The 23,796-nt window shown below is 40.7% G+C and overlaps 1 protein-coding gene across 3 annotated transcripts in view; it reads left to right on the top strand.

Moving 5' to 3' along the window:
• Window positions 1-23,185, top strand: part of LOC111343327 (germinal-center associated nuclear protein) — a 44,001-nt gene extending 20,816 nt beyond the window's left edge. The window contains exons 19-45 of one of the 3 annotated variants that reach the window (XM_088747151.1): window positions 159-308; window positions 1,514-1,822; window positions 2,012-2,320; window positions 2,512-2,820; window positions 3,272-3,320; window positions 4,366-4,448; window positions 5,098-5,216; window positions 5,309-5,422; window positions 6,156-6,359; window positions 7,526-7,669; window positions 7,767-7,832; window positions 8,890-9,148; window positions 9,540-9,617; window positions 10,016-10,135; window positions 10,723-10,837; window positions 11,435-11,550; window positions 12,412-12,499; window positions 13,343-13,416; window positions 14,160-14,289; window positions 15,084-15,188; window positions 15,394-15,472; window positions 16,176-16,451; window positions 17,021-17,109; window positions 18,039-18,270; window positions 18,819-18,924; window positions 20,566-20,672; window positions 21,959-23,185. In XM_088747151.1, the coding sequence (XP_088603277.1) occupies window positions 159-308; window positions 1,514-1,822; window positions 2,012-2,320; window positions 2,512-2,820; window positions 3,272-3,320; window positions 4,366-4,448; window positions 5,098-5,216; window positions 5,309-5,422; window positions 6,156-6,359; window positions 7,526-7,669; window positions 7,767-7,832; window positions 8,890-9,148; window positions 9,540-9,617; window positions 10,016-10,135; window positions 10,723-10,837; window positions 11,435-11,550; window positions 12,412-12,499; window positions 13,343-13,416; window positions 14,160-14,289; window positions 15,084-15,188; window positions 15,394-15,472; window positions 16,176-16,451; window positions 17,021-17,109; window positions 18,039-18,270; window positions 18,819-18,924; window positions 20,566-20,672; window positions 21,959-22,010 (3,882 nt within the window). In that variant the 3' untranslated portion in view covers window positions 22,011-23,185. The remainder of the gene's footprint in view (window positions 1-158; window positions 309-1,513; window positions 1,823-2,011; window positions 2,321-2,511; window positions 2,821-3,271; window positions 3,321-4,365; window positions 4,449-5,097; window positions 5,217-5,308; window positions 5,423-6,155; window positions 6,360-7,525; window positions 7,670-7,766; window positions 7,833-8,889; window positions 9,149-9,539; window positions 9,618-10,015; window positions 10,136-10,722; window positions 10,838-11,434; window positions 11,551-12,411; window positions 12,500-13,342; window positions 13,417-14,159; window positions 14,290-15,083; window positions 15,189-15,393; window positions 15,473-16,175; window positions 16,452-17,020; window positions 17,110-18,038; window positions 18,271-18,818; window positions 18,925-20,565; window positions 20,673-21,958) is intronic. The other 2 variants (XM_088747152.1, XM_088747153.1) reach the window with 2 other exon arrangements.
• Window positions 23,186-23,796: the final 611 nt, after the last annotated feature.

Genomic DNA, 23,796 nt, shown 5'->3' with positions numbered 1-23,796 from the left:
GCCACCGCAAAGTTCATTTTGTTTCCAAAGCTGCCGTTTCAAGCGTTAGTTAAAAAAGTAGTTTTCTGCTTTTGGGTATGAAGAAACTAGACTAAATCAGTTATCCCAGAATGTCAAACAAAATTATCGCTATCAAAGAGATCTTTTTCTCTTTCCAGGCTTCCCAGTTTTGCACCTTCCACGGTCTGAGAGTGACAGAGAGTTCCGTGATCTTTGCTCGACCTTCATTCCTTGAACCGAAGTCCAGGCTCCCCGCAAAGAGAGCCTGGAAGCTAATCGAATCCAAACGAAGCTGCTCCATCGGTGAGGTACGTATATGTTGGGACTGGGCCTAAGGGTGTCTTCAGTCATCATTGTTTGTACTGACTCCGATCCCGGAGACCCAAGGGTGGGGAAATTGACATTTGGAAACCTGAAAATGTCAAATCTCCCGTGGGTTGCCCGGCCCCACCCATCCTGGGGCAAACCATTGATAGGTGCATGAGGCAATTGATATTTCAAGCATGGGAGAAGCTGCTTTGCAAAGCCACATGATCAGCAAGAAACACAAGAAACTACCGTGCCCGGTATGGACAAATTACGTACGTTATCTACACAAAACACATGCAAGTTGTGGGGATGCCTTGTTTGAAGTTAAAGCCAACATTTTCCTGTCAGTTGCTACTGAAGTGGCCCATTTTCTTAACCGATATCAGACAGACATGCCAATGTTGCCATTCCTGGAAACAGATATGTTTCAACTCATTTTCAATCTTTTGGAAAGATTTGTGAAAGAAGAAGCCTAGGCTGAAGTGATATCAACAGCTAAGCTGGTCCAGCTAGTTTAACGAAAAGGAAAGCTACCCTTGAGGAACTGGATAACTTAAAAAAAGTAAAGAAAAGGACTAAAGCTAACATTGAAGCCTTGTTAAAGTCTGCTGACCAATTTGCAGAAGAGGCAGAGTCCACTGGGAAAGTAACTCTCATTTCTAAGTCAAATGCAATGAAACGAAGCGCTAAAGAGAAAGAAGGAGAGTTGAAGTCCATCGAGGAGGCAATAGACAAGAAACTTAAAGCTCTAAAAAGCTAGTTCTTGTATGATGAAATAGCTATTTCACACACTAATGGCAAAAACCAAGGGACTTTGTTGAAAAAGTGTACTGTTGAAAATTGTTTTGAGAACTGAGGTACTTGCTTTCTGGTAGAAATTTAGTATACTGCTATAGTTTGGTTGTGTCGCTGTAAGTTGAAAACTAATCAGCTGAAACTGAATTTTTTTAAATTCATTGTTTTCATAGTTATGACAGTTATTTCTTCTCAGACCACGAAGAATCTCACTGTTACCCGGGGTCTGGAAAATGAAAAACATGGTCTGGAAAAAGTCTCGAATTCTGTCCACAAAAAAGTGTACGAACCCTGTGCGTACCCATACTTCAACTATTGCTTGTTATAACTCGCCTCCCCCCCCCCCCCCACCAATGCAGCACCACAGTTTCTTAAGAAACTTACCCCCTTCATTCTATTGTTGCTTTAGGTGGTTTACAACGGACCACTTCCAACCGCCCCACAGCATCAACCAGACCTCAGCTTCAGTGCAGACGGCCACTACATCGCTGACCCGACGGAGCTGCTTTCTGGCCACCTCCATGACAGTGCACTCCCGTCACAGGCAGATGTTCAGAACCAACCTAAGCCCACATGTAATGCCACGGAATCTTCACAACTTGTTCGCTTGCTGGTATCAGACAGCACCTCTGGCAGACAAGTGTCGATGGGGTCTTCCGGTGAACTATCGGTGCAGCTGGGTGTTGACACTGTTCAGGGGCCATCAGCGCAAATACAGGTATACTGTCTGGAAAATAAAAAAAATGGTCTGGAAAAAGTCTCGAATTCTGTCCACAAAAAAGTGTACGAACCATGTGCGTACCCATACTTCAACTATTGCTTGTTATAACTCGCCTCCCCCCCCCCCCCACCAATGCAGCACCACAGTTTCTTAAGAAACTGCCCCTTCATTCTATTGTTGCTTTAGGTGGCTTACAACGGACCACTTCCAACCGCCCCGCAGCATCAACCAGACCTCAGCTTCAGTGCAGACGGCCACTACATCGCTGACCCGACGGAGCTGCTTTCTGGCCACCTCCATGACAGTGCTCTCCAATCACAGGCAGATGTTCAGAACCAACCTAAGCCCACATGTAATGCCACGGAATCTTCACAACCTGTTCGCTTGCTGGTATCAGACAGCACCTCTGGCAGACAAGTGTCGATGGGGTCTTCCGGCGCACTATCGGTGCAGCTGGGTGTTGACACTGGTCAGGGGCCATCAGCGCAAATACAGGTATACTGTCTTGAAAATAAAAAAAATGGTCTGGAAAAAGTCTCGAATTCTGTCCACAAAAAAGTGTACGAACCTTGTGCGTACCCATAATTCAACTATTGCTTGTTATAACTCGCCTCCCCCCCCCCCCCCCACCAATGCAGCACCACAGTTTCTTAAGAAACTGCCCCTTCATTCTATTGTTGCTTTAGGTGGTTTACAACGGACAACTTCCAACCGCCCCGCAGCATCAACCAGACCTCAGCTTCAGTGAAGACGGCTACTACATCGCTGACCCGACGGAGCTGCTTTCTGGCCACCTCCATGACAGTGCTCTCCCATCACTGGCAGATGTTCCGAACCAACCTAAGCCCACATGTAATGCCACGGAATCTTCACAACTTGTTCGCTTGCTGGTATCAGACAGCACCTCTGGCAGACAGGTGTCGATGGGGCCTTCCGGCGAACTATCGGTGCAACTGGGTGTTGACACTGGTCAGGGGCCATCAGCGCAAATACAGGTATACTGTGGCTTAGAGCAATGACCGACTGAGTGTGAGAATCAATCAGGTCTACATCAGTTTCGTCACAGGAAACGATCAAGCGTTTTTGTCCAATGGTATGCCAGAAGATTATGTTTGACCATTTGACTGATGCTGCCGCCTGCTTAGCTCAGCTTGTAGAGCGCCAAACTGCGTGCGACAGGCCGACGGTTTTAGCCTTACCGCTCTCTCCAGACTGGACCAACACTCAGGGTCTGAAAAGAACTGAGGCGAATTCGCTGTCTTTGCTATGATATATGAATATGATTAGACATAATAATTTTCTCGGATATTTTTTGTTTTATCGAAAAATGCGCGCATGGCGTCTCGCACACATGATGTCTCGGGAGCACGACGTTTCGCGAGCATGACGTTTCGCGTGCGTGACGTCTCGCGCGCACTTACTTATCGTTTATTCTTACGTTTGTAGCCCACTCAGATTGAACCCGCTAAAGCTGCAGTGTCTTACTCTGGAGAGGTGAGTTTATGGAAAATGCGAACAGTTTTTATCTGCTGATAATGGCTTCTGTCGACACGATCGCTGAAAAACAAACCTTTTTGACACTGCTGAACGTCAGCATCATACAAAAAAAGTTGTGAACAGAGCTTATGAGCTGTTAGTTACATGTAGAGTTCCAATTGATTTCGAATTGCAGTGAAAGATTCAGATCAAAGAGAGGTGTTGTTGATTTCGTCGAGTATTTGACGTAGGCAAATTTTGTCCTTCGTTCTTGACGAAAGAAAAAGTTTCGATGAATCGTAGACCAGACAGACGGCGGTGAGAGATCTCACAGGCGATGGTAGACCGCCAGTCACCGGCTTTTAATTACCTTCTCACTCCTAAGAATGACCAAAACAGAATTTCTCCTTACAATGTTAGTACAATATCAAGCAAACAAGAAATAAGAATAAAGAAAAATATCAATCAGGGGATTATAAGTTGATCCGATACTAAATTCTCCGCCCTGACATCATAAGAATTCTATGGCAGACAGTAGGGAGAATTACGAGTGAGATCTTGGGAATGAAACACCGTTGTAGCGGTCGTGACGATTATAATAGGGACCTTAAGCAACCACGACGGCGACGGCAACGAGGACGTGGAAAAACAAGAGATCTAATTGGCAGAACAATAGCTCAGCACGTGCATTTTGAAACATTTCTTAGCCGTCCTATGCAAAACAACAACGTAAAATCGTCAAAATTTGCGTCGTCTGCGAACCGAAACCGCGACGGCAAATTATTTTAATTTCCATTTGGAACTCAACGCTGCTTTTATACGTCATGCTGAAGTTGAGCTGTGGCGTCGTATAAGACAGTAAGCTCATGCAGCCATCTTTAAAATTCTAACTAAGAGTAGGAATTCATTTTTTAATCGAAGTCTTCCTTGGTGTTACCGTCCTGACTGCTTAAGGTCCCTATTCATGCACGGAATCCAGCCTTAAAAAGAGCGTTAGTTGTGAAGGCCGCCTTCACCCCTTGGCAGATTCAATGCATGATCAAAAGTTGATTGTCTATTGCTGGAAATATTGAATTTCACCAAGAGACTGTTTGTGGAAGTGATGAATGAAATGTGTACAGAAATTACAAAGGAAGCCATGGACAAGGTGATCATTTTGCCTTCTCTTTGAAAACCTGTAGCAGAGGATGGGTCAGCAGTGCCTCATTGCTGCCACGAGCTAACTTTTAGCTCTGTGTATTTCTACGTAACTAGCCATCTTTACTTAGCCTCGCTTCACTCATGTGGCTGAATTTAGCGTATAAACTACCACTGAAGGTGGCTGTCTACTGTTACACCCGTGTTATCCAAATATCTGCGACACTAATGACTTCAATCATCAGGTTTAAGCACTTTATCTCAAACAAATACGCTACGTGAAGTGCACCTGACTAGTTTTGCCACATATGCTTGTTAGTTGCTAATGCAATCAATTTTTCCTCAGATATAAACTTTGTTAATGCTTCATTATTCTTTGCTGGCCAAACCTGTAATTCAGTTATTTATACTGCATGAGGCCTAAATAAACCAAACATCTATCTATCTGTCCATCACTTTTCGGACGATCGAGGCTCCTAACCTCGCACGTGACACACGTCTCGCACGTGACACACGCCTCGCGCTTGCCTCCGTTTGCCTGAATAATAAGAATACCTAAAGCTTTCTGTCAGAAAGAACTGTAACACATTTTTTCCTTAATTTGAAGGTGCACCTTATCTGTTTTCTAGACATAGTATATCACTTTCTTTCTTTCTCAGGTACATGTTGACCTTCGATTGTCCACGGAGATTACAAATACGCTTCACGAAGAGACGATATCAAAGTTCATAAGAGAGACAGCAGATTCAGTGTCAACTGAGGAACTCGATCGAAAAAGGTATTTGCTAACTCGGGTGAATAAAAGTAGCACTTGAAAGTTCTACTAGAAAAGGTTACAGTCGATCTCATTTATGTTTAAACTCTCCACAGAATTGTTGAGGAAAACGCGGTCATCCGAGAGCGAGTACTACGTAACATCAACAATGACTTCACAGAGGAGTTCATCTCCCTTGAATGTACAAGGATTGTGGAGGAAGTTATACGGTATGATAAAGCTCATTTTTAAGGATTGATTTCAGTATCTGACCAACTGCGCACCCACCCCTCCCCAACTCAATATTAACCCTAACTTGTCGTCAGTTACCTGTTATCAGTTGACACTACGAAGGAAAAAGAAAAAAAGGCAAAAGACAAAAAAAATAGAAAAATAAAACTAAACAACAAATACAACCAAAATAACAACGAAGTAGCGAAACCAAACCAAAAGCAGACAAGATGTGGATTTGAAAGGTTTATTTATTAGGAAGTATGGAGAGTAATAGGTCAGTTTACCAATCCTGTGACTCATATATTCATTGCTTATCCTGGTTTCGGTTTCATAAAGCGTCTACGAGTACTACTACTTCCCTGGATAGGATGCTAGTTCCCCCTCGAATCGCCAATTTATCAGGTGTCCCTGTGCCTTTCTCCTGGGTAGAGAGAGGCATGAGGAGAGTTTAGGGTCTTGATTTGGATCGCGACGCAATAGGTCCGTAATAACACGGCAAGTGCTGGAACCCAGCACTCCTGGTACAGAATCAAGCGCGCTAGCCAGCAGGTTTTTGTTCTCTTTAGTCAAAATATGCCTTTGCAGAAATTTTTGTGGAAGTGAGAGGTTGGCTACAGCTGGTGGTAAAGTTCCGACTAATTCCTCTTACGTTTGCATCGAGCTGTGGTAAGAGGTGTATTACAGTTTTTTCACTCAACATTCTCTAAAATGTCTGTTTATTTGTTCCAGAGAAGTGCGGTTGGAGCTTCTGAAGTTGGCCAGAGAGAGAGTATCAAAAGAGATTTGCCAGTCATTGATCGAGGAAAAAATATCGAATGAATTAGAAGAAATTGCTGAGGAGGTCTTCCAGGAGGCAAAGGCAGAGAGAGACGCTAAGTTGCAGTTATTGGCCGGCTATGTCAAAAGAAGCAGAACTGCAAAATATTTCAAAAGGTGTGTGCACACTCGCTCCGTTTAGATCTGTGGAGATTTAATTGCATTAAAGGTGGATTCAACGCGTTATCCCCTGCCTCCCCTTCTAGGTTTGGCTCTTCCCTAATGTCGTGCCATAGTCTTTTGTTTCTATATCTGGGGGATGGGGCAAAGGCGAACATTTTTGTTTTTTCCAATGTTTCTCAAAGCTACAGGTGTTGCCAAAATGAATCAACCGTGACACGTGCTTGGATAACGAACTTCTCGATGTTTCCCTTAGCATGCACGGCAAGGCGCTCAGGACGTGCTAATATTTCAGACACGCTAGTGCGTGCATGTCTGAATCTCTCGTACCCAATAACCAGTATTTTCCTTCGCACTGTCGGCCGGTTTGATTAGTTTGGTTTTGGTTTTACGACAGCGAATTGAAATGCGCTCCAAACAGCCCTGCTTCCCAAAGAGTTCTCTTCAGCTCAGGCAGGGCTCGACACGAACTTTTCAACTTACTAGCCGAGTGGCAAGGGACAACTTAGATGTTACAACAATTTCAGTATATTCACTAGCCAAACTGGCCCGTGAAAATCGAAAACCACTAGCCAAAACTGAATTTCTACTAGTCTCTGGCTAGTAGACACTCTTAGTGTCGAGCCCTGACAGGTGGCAGAGTATTCCATCTTTTTCATTCGCAATATGTGAAAGCTACTTCTTCCTTTAAGTCACCTCATATTTCTTTGTTAGCTGTTCATGAGAATTTGAAGTGATGTTGAGGCAATATTATCCCCATTGAGTTAATCTTTTAAGAAGTTAAAATTCTCGTTATCTTGTCCATCAATGTATGACAATTGTGTGGAGAATACAGCAAAAGATCACTCCTGTGAAAGGTAAAAAAAGGAGGAATTTCGAGGAAAGCCTTTCAACCAAAACAATGAGCTAAGGACTGTCACTTTAGAGAACTCTTACTCACTGATTAGAGACACGCTGGTGCATACGAGTCTGAATCTCTTGTACCAAGTGACTAGTTGTAATGTCAATCACATCCTGAAACAAAAGTATGGTTTATCGCTGGAGGTCACTTGGACCGTTTTCAAAACTCAACTTGTCTCTTAAGAAATGATGGATTTGACGCCATTTAATGATCTTGGTAAATTTTGTGAAAGACGTCACTTATAAGTTGTTTCTTCTTCAAGGTGGTTCAAAGCATTCCGCGCCAGTGTGCATCTAAAGGAACTTTTAGGCTCGTTTCCTCCTGGACCTCCCGTGGTGAACATCGACAATCAACTTCAGCACCTTGTGGGACACAGGAAACGGGACATCGCCATGGCCGTCCTACGGTAAATGTCAATCTCTCTTTGTTCTTTGAGACCTATCTTGCCTGTTACTTGTCGAGCTTCCATCTAACATTAGTTGCAATTGAATTTATCTCAAAAGTGATGCTCATGAAAGGGAAATCCACGATGCAATGAAAAAAAGACAAACAGATGTGGACTACAGCAGGTATTTACAATGGTGTATCTATTAACAAGCGCGTGGAAGAAACGCTTTGATACAAATGGCGGCCACTTCGCTTCGGTAAAAAAAAAATTAAAGGAACAAACGAGATTAAAGGAGGTGTAGTTATTCTGATGAGCTTGCAAGTAATAGGTATTCCTATTCTCAGGATCAGCAAAACTTTCCACCTCAGAATATATTTCACTGCCAGGGAAAGTTTTTAAACAAATAATATTTGTATAGGTAATCACATGATTTCGAGTGCAATTTGGAATAAATAAGCACGAGTAAATTTTTTCAAAGACTAACAAAATTGCATGAGCCCGTATGGCGAATGCAATTTGTGGTCTTTGAAAAAATTTACAAGTGCTTATTTATTCCAAATTGCACGAGAAAATCATGTGATTATCTGTTAATAATATACATGAAAAAATACCAGGTAGCTTCTCATAACTACGCAGAAGAAAAGCGCGCGCATCACGTGCAAAAATAATTTATTCAAACCCTGCAAGTGACACTGACCTTGACATTGACCTTGACATTGACACTGACCAATCATTCTGACCAATCAGAATGTCTGGTTTGTTTCTTGCTTTGCACTGAATTAATCCTCTTCTGCACTGAATTAACTCTCTTCTTCACTGAATTAACTGAAAACTGCATTCATCTTAACCAATCAGAACTGAGAAATTTTTTCATGTATATTATTAACAGTGGAACGAGGAACAACAAATACTGGATTACCATAAAGTTGTGGGAAGTGTTGAGTATGAATCAACACTGACAGTTCCTTATGCCCCGCGTAGCTTTTGTTTCGCCTCAAATACAAAGAAAACGAAGCGGGTGTCCCTCGTATTTTCTCGCAGAGGCGATCAGCACGTTATATTGGTTATTGCAACACAGTCCCTTAGGTAGAAGCTGGAAAAAATACATCAACATAGCCGTATACTTTCTCTGTTTATCACCATTAATCCTTAGCTTCAGTCGGGCAAGAAGTCCTTGGTATCAAATTTGAATAACTTATTTCTTTTTAAATTAGTTTCTTATATTCCTTTTACCAAAGAAAAGACGCAAGCCGTCCGCTGGACGTACCATTGCTGCTTGCAGACTCGATGAGATGCCAGCCAGACGCTCAAAGATTAGTTCCCAGCTCTCCGGTTTATTGGAAATTGATTCTATCGTTACCAGAAGTCCGCGATGGGCTGGAATTCGCCGCCTGTGATGACGATAACGGACTTGACGTCTGTTATATAATCAAGGAAAAGTTTAAAAGAGGATTGTATCCGGTCAGTGACAACATTCCTCAGGGACTTAAGAGAAAAGTAAGTTCTTAAATTTTCTGCTCCTTGATTTAGTTTTTTACTGTAAATGAATAATGGAAGTGTGATTAACCAATGAATACTGAACTGAAGCTAAAACACGTGACTCTTGTAAGGCGCGGGAAAATGCGTGGGACCAGCCCCTGTCGCGCCTGGTTTGTTTAATAAATCATTGTGATGTAGCATTTTAAGTCATCATATATGTAGAGAGGAGATACAAAAGGAAAGTTGTAATTTACTTTGGTTTTTTGTATTTAGTAGAAATAACTTTATCTGCATCAGAATTTGATAGTTCTTGCAGTTACAGCCACGACGGGTTAGGCCTGGTAGAGCAGGTTAACTTTGTCCTTTTTTTTCTGTTTATTTTATGTAACGTTATTTTCCCCTCCGTTAGATTGATTTGTTAGCACTCTATGGTGCGGAAGTCCGTGGAATTCCTTTACAGAAAAGATTACTTAAAATTTGCACTAAGGTCAGTGAAAAAGAAAACTAAATTTAAGAGCCATCTTCAATTGTGACTTTACTCTTTGTTAATGAATTTTAGTAATTTGAAGTTAATTTTTAGGCTAGTTACTACCGTCTTTACTTTGGCTCTTTTTTTTACTCTTTCTTTTCTTGCAAGCAATTTGCCTGTGTGCGGGTGTGCGTGTGCGTGCGTGCGTGAGCGTGTTCGCGTCTGCGCGTGTGCGGGTGATTATACGTGAAAACTTTTGTTGATGAGAGAGAGTGCCGAGATTCTTAAAACTGGCGAAATCGGTGTTCTTCTGATAAGCTGATAAGATGGCAAGATTGTGATTAATTACGGAGACAGAGAGAATTTTCGATGTTATATTCGATTGTTTTGTTTTGTTTTGTTTCTTTTTTTTGCAGGCCTGCTATGGTGTTTTAACGAGCACAGAAGTAAGAGAAGCTATAGATACGCGGCAGTTTTTCGGATCTTGCGCGGTCATCTTCGTTGTTGACGGAAAAGAACTTATGCGCAATCCAGAGGTAAAATGAACTTCAAAGTGTCACGCAACAGTGTCAAGGAAAGGAGTGCTCTTGTTAATGAAGAATTTTTCAAAATGAAATTTATACAGTGGAGTCAAAGCATTCTTTTGCACGGAACAAATGATCTGTGCACTGAATTCGCTTTTGAACCCTGCCAGTGGTGGGAAGTTCCTATCAATAGTCTTAGCAAATCAGCACCAAGGAAAACGGAAAGAAATTGCAAAGTTTAAAAGAAAAACTAAAGCGGACAAGAGAAGTCTTGATTATTATATCTTTACTGGCTTATAATCTCTACATTTCAATGTCTACGGTACATCTTCGCATTTTTTTTTTATTTATTGGTTTGACGCAAAATAAACTTACTAGTTACTGAAAATGGTGAAATTTCATGGGCGTCAACTCTCAAAGTACATAATTTTAATAAGCGCCCAAAATGCCTAATTGAATAATTACGGTATGTGTGTAGCATACCCTTACGGTTGGATAATACGCACGTATCTTTCACTGATTTTTAGTCTTTGTAGCTATGTGATCTTGGTTTAAATGTTTTGAGAATTGCTCTCCTAATGTAGTAACATGCAATTTAGGCCCCCAGACAAGCTCACATTCGGTTGAGACGTGTACTTGAAAGCAAGCCACCTGAACCGAGACTGCCAGTCGCTGTGATAGCAATAGACAACGACGAGCATTCCTCAACCGAAGGTAAGTTACTCGCCTACGCGTGAAATGATTAGAGGCGTGCTAAAACAGTAGGCTCAGTAACCATTTTTATTTTTCGCTGAAGCATCTCAGCGGGCCAGTATCTTAAACCTTTAATTTGATTGGCTACTCGTGCGTTCTTAAAACGGTCCAGCTTTTTACAGTACGGACCACGGTCTAGAATTTTATCTGCGCCATTGGCAGCAAAGCTGAAAAGTAAGTTATTAACTGGTCTAGGTTGATCCGTGTGGGGAAAAAAACTATTTTCCCGCACGCACCTCCAGCCCGGTGAATAAGAAATCTCTTACAAGACGTATAATTGGTGGGAAAAAAGAGGGAAGAGAGAAGAGTCACTTTTAAAAGCATATTACAGCCACGTGAAAAGTTATTCAATATTGGTCTAAACGGAGGCTTGAGATGACCTTGAAATGATAGATATAGTGATGTTGTTTCCATGAAAAAAGGCGTCTTCAGATACACATGAAAAGCCGCGAGTTTACGTTCAACAAAAATCAATTTTGGCTCACCTCAGTTCTCAGGGTAAAAACTTTTGGCTTCTCAAATTTATCGGTAGTAAAATATCTATCCTCTTTGTTCCAGGAGATGTGTTATCCCTTCTCGGTGTACAGCAGCTAAGAACAGACGGTCTACTATCAGAGTGCAAACTCTCCACAGTCAGCTCGCTCCCAGGCCACCGGGATGATCTGTCACCAAAGGTATCTGAGAGGTTTGACTTTACTCATGATCAGCTTCAAAGAGTTCTTGTAATTACAAATTTTATCTTTGTTGCCTTTGCGAATTTGACAATTGGAATTAGAAGTTACCATTTTATTTATGCTATCACACTTCTCTGAACACTGGTATAACTGCTGATCGTAACAGAACGCGCGAGGCCTATATGAACTTAATCTGGGACTGCAGTTAGTTTTGCTTTACTTTGCTGTACGATTGATCAAGAAAGCTCGCGCTACTCCCTCAACTAATCAGATTAAAAACTATAATCAACCGTTCAGTTGTCGCCTGTATTTTCCCGCGTTTCAGACAGTTTGCTTGTTTTTCGAGTTCTAATTGGTTCATCGCGGTATTTTCCTCTGCTCTGTTGGCCGGTTCAATACTTGGTTTTGGTTTTACGGTAGTGAATTGAAATGCCCTCCTGATGGCCTTACTTACCAACGAGTTCTCTTCAGCTCAGGTGGCAGAGCATACCATCTTTTTCATCGGCAATATGTGAAAGCTACTTCTCCCTTTAAGTCACTTCATATTTCTTTGTTGGCTGTTAATGAGAGTTTGAAGTTATATCAAGGCAATATTCATCCCCACTATGTTTATCTTCTTTTAAGAGGTAAAAATTCTCGTTTGCCTCCTGCTTATCAATTTTGAAAATTGTTAGGAGAATACAGCACAAGACCACTCCCAAGTGTGAAAGGGTACAAAATTGAGAAATTTTGAGAAAGTCTTTCAACCAAAGCAATAAGCTTAGAACTGTCGCTTTAGAGAACTTGTGGTCACTGATGAAAGATTAGTGCTTAGACCATAATACCTTTTGATTAATGGTTACAAAATTGTTCTGTGCATAGCTTTGCTCAGCAGTGAGTTGGTTAGGAAGTCACATGGCTCGATGTAGTCTTCCGAGAGCGGAAAACATAGTAAACTTCATTGAAAATGGTAAGTACCGTGACTTTAGAATCAGTCGAGTTGGCGCCCGTACACTCGCCAAAGTCGAGGGTTTGACAATTAGCAGGGGAGAAAGAATATCTCTTTGCAAATATCTGCACGAGCAAAACAATGATTCTCCAAATCATCTCAAGACAGCTTTTTGAACACAAGATACAAAGGAATACCGTACCAACCGGCCATTGGTATTACATCTAGTCTATGCATCACTTACCTGCGCATACGTGTGTTTTTCCTCGTAGTTTTGCGTTTGAAAACAGCATTTATTGCCGTTTGATTATCGCACAAAGAAAACTAACAGTGCCTTTGAGTTTGTTATTCGTGACATCATAAGTTCAGTGACGTCATTAATCACTTAATTCAGTTAATGGTGTCGTCAATTTAATTGACGTCATTTTGTAAATGACGTCAAAAGAATCACGACCTCGATTTTTAAAACGACTTCGTTCAGTCAGTGGCGTCGTTAACTTAAATGACGTTAAAAAGTTGATAACATCGTAACCACCTGGAGCTACCCAAAAAAAAACCAAAATTTGAAGTCGGATAACCTTTCTCGAGACGAACCTGCACCATCAGTTTAAGGACATAGTAAAGTTGCAAGAGAAATATGGTGTAAAAATGTCGATAAACAGAACTGAAAAGGAAAACAACTAAATGAAGAATTTTTCAATGGTCTAACCATTTTTATTAATGTTAAACTTTGCTAGAATAATAAATTGTTAATTTTGTAATGAAAGCCATTAATCTCTTCCTCCGAGCGTTCATACCCTCTCCAATATCAAACATCAGCTTTCCTTTTCAATGAGTGAAAGTTAGGTTTGTAATTTTTTTCAGGTCTTCAGCGATTCTTCACGACGCCACTGGCCGAGGATGTGTTTGTCAGAAGAGAAGCCAAATTAGAACAACAGGTACTTATAAAATAATTTCTCGTGCTTTTGATACATAAGCCGCCGGCTCGTAGGTACGGGCAACCTCATCCCACTTCATGGGATCATGTTAGTATCTGAGCAACTGCCACTTACCCCTCCCTTAACCCAATAACAGTCAACTGATAACATGTTAAACACGAAGGCGCGCTATAAAAGGAGCCTTAGGTCCCAAAGGACCATTTGTCAATCAACCGTCGTGTGATGTAGAACTCTTAGAGTCAAGTCAGCTTGAGCTACAGCTACTCCAAAGCAGTGAACAGCGGGCGCATTCCTTAAAATTGTTTTATGTCTTCATCACAATACAAGAATTTTTGAGATTTGTATTTCCTTTCTCTAATGGAAACTGTCTTTATTTGTGGCGGTAAATTTGAGATCGAAGTAGGTGGTTCGCACGTTACCTCATGCCACCATGCTGGTGGAAGTAAACAATAGATATTTTATTAGTTCCTTTTGTTCCTCTACCAGCATTTGAGTTTAACCCGCACACGTCAACGGTGAGTGACAAATGAGCCTAGGTCTTCCGAGGGAAGACTTCTTTATATAGCGCGCCTTCGTGGTTAAGATTAAGTTTGGGTTAGGTGAGGGGTGAGTGTGTGTCAGACTCTGACATTTATCCATAAATTTATTAATGGACCCATAGTTAGTTCCCCTCTACTAACTATGATGGACCTTGTTGTCAAGTTGCTTTTTAATTATCTCGTTTCGTTTTCCTTTTTTTTTAGTGCCCGGAAGCTATCGTTGAGCTATACAACAGTGCGTTGGAACATTTAGGAGCCGTTGCTTCATTGAGGAGTTTACAAAATATGTCTTGGCCGATAAAAGAATTTAGCGATAAAGAAAACAGAAAGCATGGTGAGGGTGGATTATTTCTATTCAGCCATTGATTTTGAGAGCTTTCAACTTTTCTTTTATATGTTTATATTACATTTATTTTGCTCAAAGAAGCTTTATGATAGGCCTGGAAAACCCTCGCCATCTCTACAACCAATTAGATACAAAACCAACCACAATTTGACAAATGGTAAACACCACAGCATACACTATTGAGTTATGGATGCATGCGGGGGGTTGCTAAGCACGAAAGATGCGTAATGGTCGCTGAGAGCGACTCTAACATATTGAGTGCTTAGCAAACCTCCCAAGTGCTTCCACGACTCAATAGTGTATGCTGTGGTGTTTATCATTTGTTTTATAACGGAACATTGATACATTGTCGCAAAAGAGTTCCCTTTTATTTAGCAAATCTTACGTGACCAAAAAATAAACAAGCTCGCGGAAATTAGTCTTTGCATTTGCTCACGTCAGCAGCGTACAACCATGGGCAAATGGTGGACACTAAAATAGTTCGAATTGGTCGACTTGAGTACTTTGAATTTGGTTCCCCCTCTCCTAATCGAATAATAGCTTTGCATTTCCCAAAGGGGCAAGGAGCAAGGCCTCGTCTTATTTCCTGTTTATTAATGACGCCTCATTGAAGTGCTTTGTTACCCGGACAGAATATCTCCTTCTCGAAAGGAAATTTAAAAAGAAGAAAAGGAAATTTAAAAAGAAGAGAAGCAAATTTAAAAAGAAGGAAAGGAAATTACAATAAACAAAAAGAAGAAGACACTAGCAAAAATCTTCAAAGTGTTTTGCTTTCTTTTTAGCAGCTGTACCAGATGTCACATGGAACAGTTACGAGAACTTACAAAGAATGAATACCCTTATTATTTCATTGAAACTGCCTCCACCTCCACCAGCGGCTGTTGATGGTAAGAAAAGTTTTCTTCGTCTTTGGAATAATTATATTTCTGTTGTTCAGCGAAAGACGTCCATTGCGAAGCGAGCTCGACAACTGACTCGCTCTCCAGCGTGAATACTTCCTCGAGCGAGACTCCCTCATAGAGGGGTCTACCGGCATGCTCCCTTTAAGCTTTTCCAAGACACACCTTCATAGATAGTCTGTTTATTTTCCAGGCACATGGGAGTCTGAAAGAAGTTTGTGTCTGGAATACGCTCGAAGTTTGTCACCAAACACCGCCAGCCTGTTAAGCAGGTAAGTTTGATAGGAACCCTGCAGAACAGGACTCGCAAAGGGCGAGTTACACGCAAGGGGAGGAGCTCCTTCCCTCCCCTCCCCTATCGCGCTCGTCCAGCGCTTGTCTCTGTTTGCCAGTAACCGAGGGGGACTTTGGGGTTGGCGGTGTTCCAGTGTTGACCTTCTTTTAAAGCAATATTGCGGTGAAGAACAACTCGCATGGCGATGCGGTAGTCTCAAACCTTACGCTGTACTTTGGTTATAATTTCAAACCGATGGTATTCGGTGAAATAAATCATTTTCGATGTTGCAGTTTATCTTTTAACCCTTTTTAAAACTCGATTTTGATAACACATGGTTATTTGTAGAACAAAATAAGCAATACATCTGAGTTAATATTAAATAAACATTAGCTGATTAACCCCAGACCGTGTTCGCTAATGATTTACTTGACCCCTGGACCTCTACCACACGCACTATCGGCCAGCCAAAGACCCGTGCGTGGTAAAGATGATTGAAACCAGAGCTGGAAAATCCTGAGACTTCTACCGCGGTGTCGGTTGTTGGTAATGTTTCTTGCGATGATGCGGTGTTTGTTCCATTATATTTCGCAGTGTTGAGGTATTCACAACCCTTCATTTCCCCCTCAGTAAACGCAAATAAATACGACTGTTTTGTAGGCTACTTTCTAGGTTTCTGAGTTATTCGATGTTACTTTGAGGGTCAAGTGGATTCTCGCACGCACCCAGCGAGCATTGAACGGTATCGACTTACCGTTGGCCAGTCCTTGGTTATCTGCATCTCAAGTTCCCTGGCCACTCGTGCTGGACGCATGCGTAAACTTTCGCTTCACCCTACTACATTCGGACCCAGGCGTAGAAGAGCAGGACGTGTATTTCTTACCTGAGGAGTTGGACGCGTTTTATCCACCGTCTCTCTGGACGCAGTCGGTGAACTTATCAAAGGAGGAAGCGGCAAAGGCGAAGAGTGAAAGCAGGTATTTTGAGTACGCGTGCGTATTCTTTTACAGACTTCCTAGCCATCTCATCGTTCAACTAATTAAAGAGACACTTTGTCCAAGCATTAATAACAAGAGAGCCAGAGAACATAATGGGCTTTTATCTACTCTTGGAAGAAAGTCTTCGGTAAGGAACGGTGATTGCAGCTAGCGATTTATTTGGCAGAAAAATACCTTTGCACGTGCGTTTTCAGATCTATTGGTCCTATGCAACACGGCAATTTGAATCCCCCACATTTTCCGTCTTTTAAGAGCGGAAACTTCGGGGGAAAACTACCTTTGTTTCCACCTCGCTCTGAACATTGTCTTCACGTGTTATGCCGTGGGTCAGATGTGGTGCCATTAGCGACGATGAAAACACGCAATTCTTGACAGAAAGTGAAAGTTATTTTTCATAAATTGGTGTTTTCCTAAGCTTCGCCGTGGTGACATTATTAATTTCCTCCGCCACAAAAGTAGCTTCTTGTTTTTGCTAGAGTTCTATGAAACGCTGGAAGAGTTAGAAGTGTTACACAGGTGTCTAAGCTAAAGTGAATGTTAATTTTTAGTCTGGAGTCGTCTAAACCAAGGAAGACCAGAGATACAGTGTTACACGAGTCATTTATGGATATGGAACAGCAGTTTCACGAGATAATAGGTATTATGGCATCTCTCAGTTAATCTGTGCGTTAAGATTTTGGTCAGTTTAGCGCGCCATATTTCACTTCACAACCTGCTAAATTCAAAAGTTGGTTTGGAAATTGAAATCCTTCCCCCACCCCCTCCCCTCGACCTTTCCTGAACCCGCAGGTAAAACAAAAAAGTTAAAAACCTCGGTATTTTCGGTCCGTACTGAAAGTTACGAAACCTCGTAAATCTGAGCGGGTCATAAATCTGAGCGGGAAAAAACTTAGATTACGGATCTCGAGCTCTGGTATTAAAAGGTCAAAAGTCAATGACTTTTGCGTTTTTAATGTCTCTTCTATCGTCTTAGGCAGCTGTTATTATACCTAAACAGTACAAAGAAACCTTCTGCGACCCTCTATGCTCTCTCTTTTTGAACAGTAATAATAATAATAATAATAATAATAATAATAATAATAAAGTCTTTATTCCATCATAAGATAAAACTACATATGTTATGTTAGAATAAATTTGATCATAGAAATTGCACAAAAAGCGTTATCGGGGCGTTGTATAACGTTATCTGGCAAGACCCCAAACACCTACAATGCTTCTCTCCTACCAGGGGTATAAGTGAATAATGGGAAATTGTCGAGGACTTTAAAACATTTGTGCTAGTTGCCTTGTGTTTTGCTTGTGTTCGGTCCAAAAATAGCCTCACTTTACTCTTGATCGTTCTTCATGCCGTGGGCATCTTAATAAACTTCATCAGCTACGTGAAGCTAAAGTGGGATCAAGTAACCATAAATAACATAAATTAGCAGTGCAAGAGAAGGACCGTCGATTCTTACGTGGCTACCCTTTTAAGCCCCACCTCCCCCCTCCCTGAAAAAATGACGTTTGATTGCAAGTCAATGCAAAGCAGTCTCGTGAACACACTTTGCCTATTTCATTGTTATCTAGGTTCCTTTCCTCTCGCAATACCATCAGTGCAGTCTACGCCTCCGGTCACGTCATCCTGTATCTCGGTTCCATCGGTCACACCACTATTAGTAACGCCAGCTCTTGTCGCGCCAATTCCACCTGCGTCTTCCGTAGTTATCGAATCTCCGAGTTTGTCTTCCCAGTCTGAAATAAAGATAACGAGCGAACAGTTGAAGTCTGCTGTGGACCAAGCTAAGACGGAGTGTAAACGGTACGAGAGTTTCTTTCATCTTCCATTTTCGGTCGCTAAATGAAAAGTATCCAAATGATTGCGGAGTGAAAGGAGGCGGCTTGGTCAAGTCTTTCCAACGTTAGCTTGTCCTCCTAAATAGAGCAGGAAAGATGCTAACTTTTGATATTGGTAATGAAATAGAGACGTTTTTACTTTCGTCTCGTCACTCAGTGTTAAAACTTTTGCTATTTTCATAATCTAAGATTTACAGCGATGTATAGTTTTTCATGGTTTCTTTTAAAGTATCGCGCGTTGGACAATTTTTCGGAAAGGCACCCTATTATGTAGACAGTAACCTTAAATACATACTTCGTTATTTCTTTCCAATTTCTTGGGAGAGATTTTCATATTTTCCAATTTCTTGGGGGAGTATTTCCATATTTTGATCCATAGTCCAAAAAGAGTGTTAGATAGCGAGCTGGTTATAAATTCAGTGTTACGATAGAGACTCGAGTATAGTTGCTTTTATAAGAAAAAGTACATTTTTAACATTGTGTAGTATTTGTTAACCGTTAACGTTCTTTCAGATTTGAAGAATTACTGAAAAACGCTCTTAGTGACGGTGAAAGTCCTCGGGGACTGGGAGAGAGCTCGTGGAGGAAAAGAAAAGCGCAGAGCCTGGGAGAAAGCAAGGTAGACAATTTACCTAATCTTTTACATGTGAAAAGTTCTGACTATGCCTTGGGGGTTTCCTGACCAAAACAAACCAGCCTGAGCAATGTAAAAATTACTAGGTATACAACTTTAACGAAAGACATTTCAGTTCCACAATAATATGTCTACAGTAATACGGTTTAAAGGTAACTACGTAAGAACAATCTTCAACAAGAGTAAACAGTACATTTCCAGAAAAGGAGGCCTACCCATGGTTACACCTACCTACATTGACTGGAAATTAGTACGGTCTTTTCTCCGCTAAACCAAAGTCTCTAGTAGTTCTACTTGCAGACACTTTCTTCAGTTCCCCTTTTTTATCCCAGTCAAACTCTATATTTACACATTCCATAAGCGGAGACTCTCATAATTGGACGCGGACATTTTAAGAACGAAAATTGGATTTTTGTTTTGTTTACGCTCTCCCGTAAGCGGAAAAACACCAAAGAGACATGTATCGACGGCAGCAACAAGTCCCGTGTAACTTTTTGTTGATACTGTATATTTCTTTGTTTTTTTGTTTTTGTTTTTTTGTCTATTCTATTTCGAATTTTAACATTTTACATTATTAAATAGTCTCAGTTCCTTCTTTTGGCTACCGTTTAAAACATGTAATTAATACCCTGCCTAACTCCCCTGTAAGCGGGCATCCGTCCTACTTTTCTTTGGTGTCAGCTTATGGGAATACTTATCGTCGGCGGGCAGCTCTAGAAACCGACACTTTTTTTCCAGTTCCCGAAGGTGTCCGCCCTCGAGAGAGTTGAATGTATTCCAGTTACACTTCCGGAGTAACATCGTACAAGTTGTAAAACAATAGCCACAATAAAAGTATTATCAGCTGTTAAACATTGGTTTGGCATGGCTTTAGTACAAAGAGCAAAATGACATCAGATCATGATGTCAAATCGATAATTCCAGAGATTCTGGGAAGAAATAGTATAAGACTACTATTGGGTCAAAAGGATAATGACTGAAAATAATCACTCAGCCTCTTAATTTAAAGTATCTCAGCAAAAAGGGTAAATTACACTTTAAAAAACAAATTAATTTTAGCATATGTATTGTGTGGGTCATTTCCATTCTCACTAAAAACCATACGAGAATCTAGTTTCTAAATTACTACAATCAAACAAGTTATTCCATGCTTATCTGCTTAAAGCCAATCCCGAATTCAACGCACTTCCTTTGATATAATGCTTATACACTTTCATTCTAGAATAAAATAGGAGCTATATTCAACTTCTTGTTTGATGTCAACAGTTTAAGTACGAGACACCTTTTTACTTAAAAGGTGTACAACAATATTCCATGAAAACTTTCACAAGTTCACAAACAAAATACCAACTCCAATTGAATTTTTATAAGTTCAAGTTATTTCGACAGATCCCGTAATTTTATTTTTTAAAAGTTAAATGTATGTCACATCAGCGTCTTTTGGCAAATTTTATTTGAAAAAGAAAAAAGATTACCCACACAACGACTCAATATATTTCAAGTATAAAGTCTCTAAAATTTTAATCCTATTAGCGGAGTTTGAAAAAAATGACATATCAAATAATCATAGCGTTCTCTTCGACAACTCTTAACTTCATTGTCACTGTTTCGTTTTGTTTCGTGTAGAAGTCGCCAAAGTTTCCCGAAGGGATAAGTCTGCCGGATGTTCATGTATCTTTCGGTTCCCTGGAAGAAAGCCTGCGCCACTTTAATGAAACGCTCAAGTCACTAAGGTTTGTGTTGTTGATATGAAGTACATTTGTAGCCAATTGTGAGGAAAAGTATACACAAGAAATAAGTTACATGTAATTTGTATATCCGCTTGTAAGACAACGTCGGAGAAGCGTTGATTAGAAAATGAATTTATATTTTTAGTTGGAATTTCGCGAAAGGTACGATATGTTCACCGTCTCTTACTTGCCGCATCTCAACTTCAACGTAGCGTATACGAGCTGCGATAATTTGCCGTCGGGGATTCCGTTCTCAGGCTACGCAAATTTGAGTGAATTCACATTGTTGTTTTGAACGGGTAAGGTCAAGAAATGTACGTGTACAAAGTTTAAAAACGCACGCACTGAGCTATTGTTCTGCCCGTTAGATTTTTATGTTTCAGTAACTTTTAAAAATGTTAAAACTCAAAATAGGAAAAAAGCGAAAAATTATTGAAAATAACAAAAGCTTTTAACAGTGACGACACGAAAGAAAAAAAGTTTCAGTCCTCCTTGCCGTTGCCGTCGTGGTTTGCTTATTAAGGTCCCTAATATCAAATTATGACGCTGACCGCGCGTTGTGAAACAAGGTAACTTTTCGAAAATTGCGCTTGCCAAGCAACCAGCAATCAACCTGTGTCGTAACAAAGCCTTGCGGGCTCTTACGATGACTTCAGCACAGATTGTCGAGACATCTGTCAATCAATCTTTGATCATTTGCGTAATCTTTAGAACAAGGACAATTCCATTAGTTATTTAGCCAGTTGAGAGAATCGCAAGAACAGATACGGGCATGAAGTATTACAATTTGTTATGATAAAAGTTTCATTTGACCTGCGGATTGAAAATCCAGTGAAAAACTATTCGCCGCAGGTGAGCAGATTCCTTCATGTAGTGTCCAGGCCTCCAAGACCACGCCCAAGGCCCCAGGAGACGTTTACTCGAGTATTTATTATGCACGGTAAAGTGAGAACGGTGTGTGAGACAAAGTAGGATAACGAACAACTAAGCGAACTGTACGCGAACTGTATAAGCGAACTCCAGAACGTTACACTTCAGAGAAAGGAATAACCCCCTAGAATATACCCCGCTCCCAACGTGTGGCTTCGCAGCTCAGTTTGTAGTAGTGCTTAACTAGTATCTGGGAGACTGCAATTGCTTGAATTTAAGCTCAACAGGGAATATATTGCTTTAATTGATACAAACTAAGAGGAAAAAACTGAGCTGACACTCTACCTGGCTCAATGTTTTTAGAATGGTTTCTTTGATCCTCATTGGAACTTTCTATTTTTACTTGCTTTCTTGCACAGACGTTCCGACAAGTTCACAGAGAGAAGGTTGAGGGAATGTCTGGACTCGTAGCTAAAAGCGGACCCATGTTCCAAGCTTACATCGATTTCAGGAGGAAGAATATTAATTTTACCCATCCGGTCAAGCTTGATCTGATCTGTACGTCTCAGCTCAAGGAAAGAAGACCGTGAGGCACTGGGAGAGACATTCCCAAGCAACAGATCGAGGACTAATTTCAATATTTACACAGACGCGAGTAGGGCCGAAATAACAGCGCACTTGGTTGAATTCACGATCATGTTCGATTGCCGCCTTTTAGTTTTCTTTCTCTTCGCGCTTGGTTGACCCAGCTGCTGATTTATTCCAGGAGGTGTTTACCATACTGCTTATTGAGGCATATCTAGATCCCCTAAACAAAGAAACCACCGGAGTATGCCTTAAAAAATTCTCTTAAAATCGGGAAGTGCATAAAACGCCCTTTTGCACAAAAAGTGCAAGAGTTGTTGAACGCACTCATTTACTAACATCTCGGCGTAAATAAGCCATCGATGCTTCGGCGTCTTGTACAGGACGGTTCTAATTAGCTTCGCAGTCAATAATGCTCTTTATCCACGTTCAATAGGATGCGATTACTCACTTTAAATGGTATCTGCCCAATTGTGCGTAAACAGATTACCTAAGGCCCGTAAGCCGCACACAAGCAAACATAGCGCGAGACATAATTATGCTTAGTCTCAGCTGACTGTTTTTGGCGCCAAATGTGAATTCCCTCAGAATATTACTGCTAATGTAAACCTTCTGGGTCGCATAATAGGTCATAATTTTAGCGCTTACTGAAACAAGTTCAAGACTGGAAAGCTAAATGTATACCTTCGAGCTTTCAGATTAAGTATTATTAAATTTTAACAAATGACTTTCATAGAACCCTGCCAGTTTGATATAAAGCGTTCGCAAGTGTCTTATTTATTTCCATTTATTTTTGCCATTGTCTTCATTTATATGTATGTTGGTGTCTAGGTAGGTTTGTTTTTACTCACGACCTTATTGCAATGAACTTAACAAAAGTAGCTTTAGTCAGTAGGTGATGCTAACGGATGCATCTTAAAAGCTTTGCAGTCTTGAGTAATATTAGGACCCCAATAGCGCCTTTTTGTAGATGTAAACAGATTTGACTTGATCGTGTATGCGTTACTTGCCTCGTCTGGCTAACAACAATATTAAAATGAAATCTGATCATTTTAGGAACATCACAGCAAATGAATAACTTGACAAAGTCGAAATTTGACTCCGTCGATTTTTCTTTTTTCTTTTTTTTTTTTTTTTACATCGATCTCCATTTAAGTGCAATTGACTTGTCTGCCGAACAATTACTGATCAAATTTGTCACAGAAAGGTTTAAAATGCGCGTTATGTTCTGGTATTTTAAATATATGAATTGGACTTTTGGTGAAACTAAAAACTTTGATGAGAAAAGAAAAATTGGAAAACTGCACATGACCGGTTCTATCAGTTTCACAATTTTTATGAAATACCTGAGTTTCTTTCCGTCCTCTCCTTCAATACCTCCTGAAACAAGAAAAATACACGTACTGAGAAACAAACGGACACGCGAATTTTCGCAGCAATTTTTATTACCAACAAATCCATACGAGACGAGACAAAATGATAAATACAATTGCTAATCCTTATCCGAGTGATTCTTAAATTTCGATGATGTCGTGTCTAACCGGTTAAAGATGGAGGGAACAGAGCTGGCAATTACTCTGTCTTTCGGTAAACCAGCTTGAATGTATTCCCTCAAATTATCACCAATCATTCCTATAGTTGTAAAACATAGTTCCCAGCAGCGAAAGGGCAA

The sequence above is a fragment of the Stylophora pistillata genome, chromosome 2, assembly GCF_964205215.1.
Source record: "Stylophora pistillata chromosome 2, jaStyPist1.2, whole genome shotgun sequence".
In the NCBI taxonomy this organism is placed as follows: Eukaryota; Metazoa; Cnidaria; class Anthozoa; order Scleractinia; family Pocilloporidae; genus Stylophora; species Stylophora pistillata.
The sequence above is the reverse complement of the archived record's forward strand: the minus strand, read 5'-3'. Positions and strand labels throughout refer to the sequence as shown.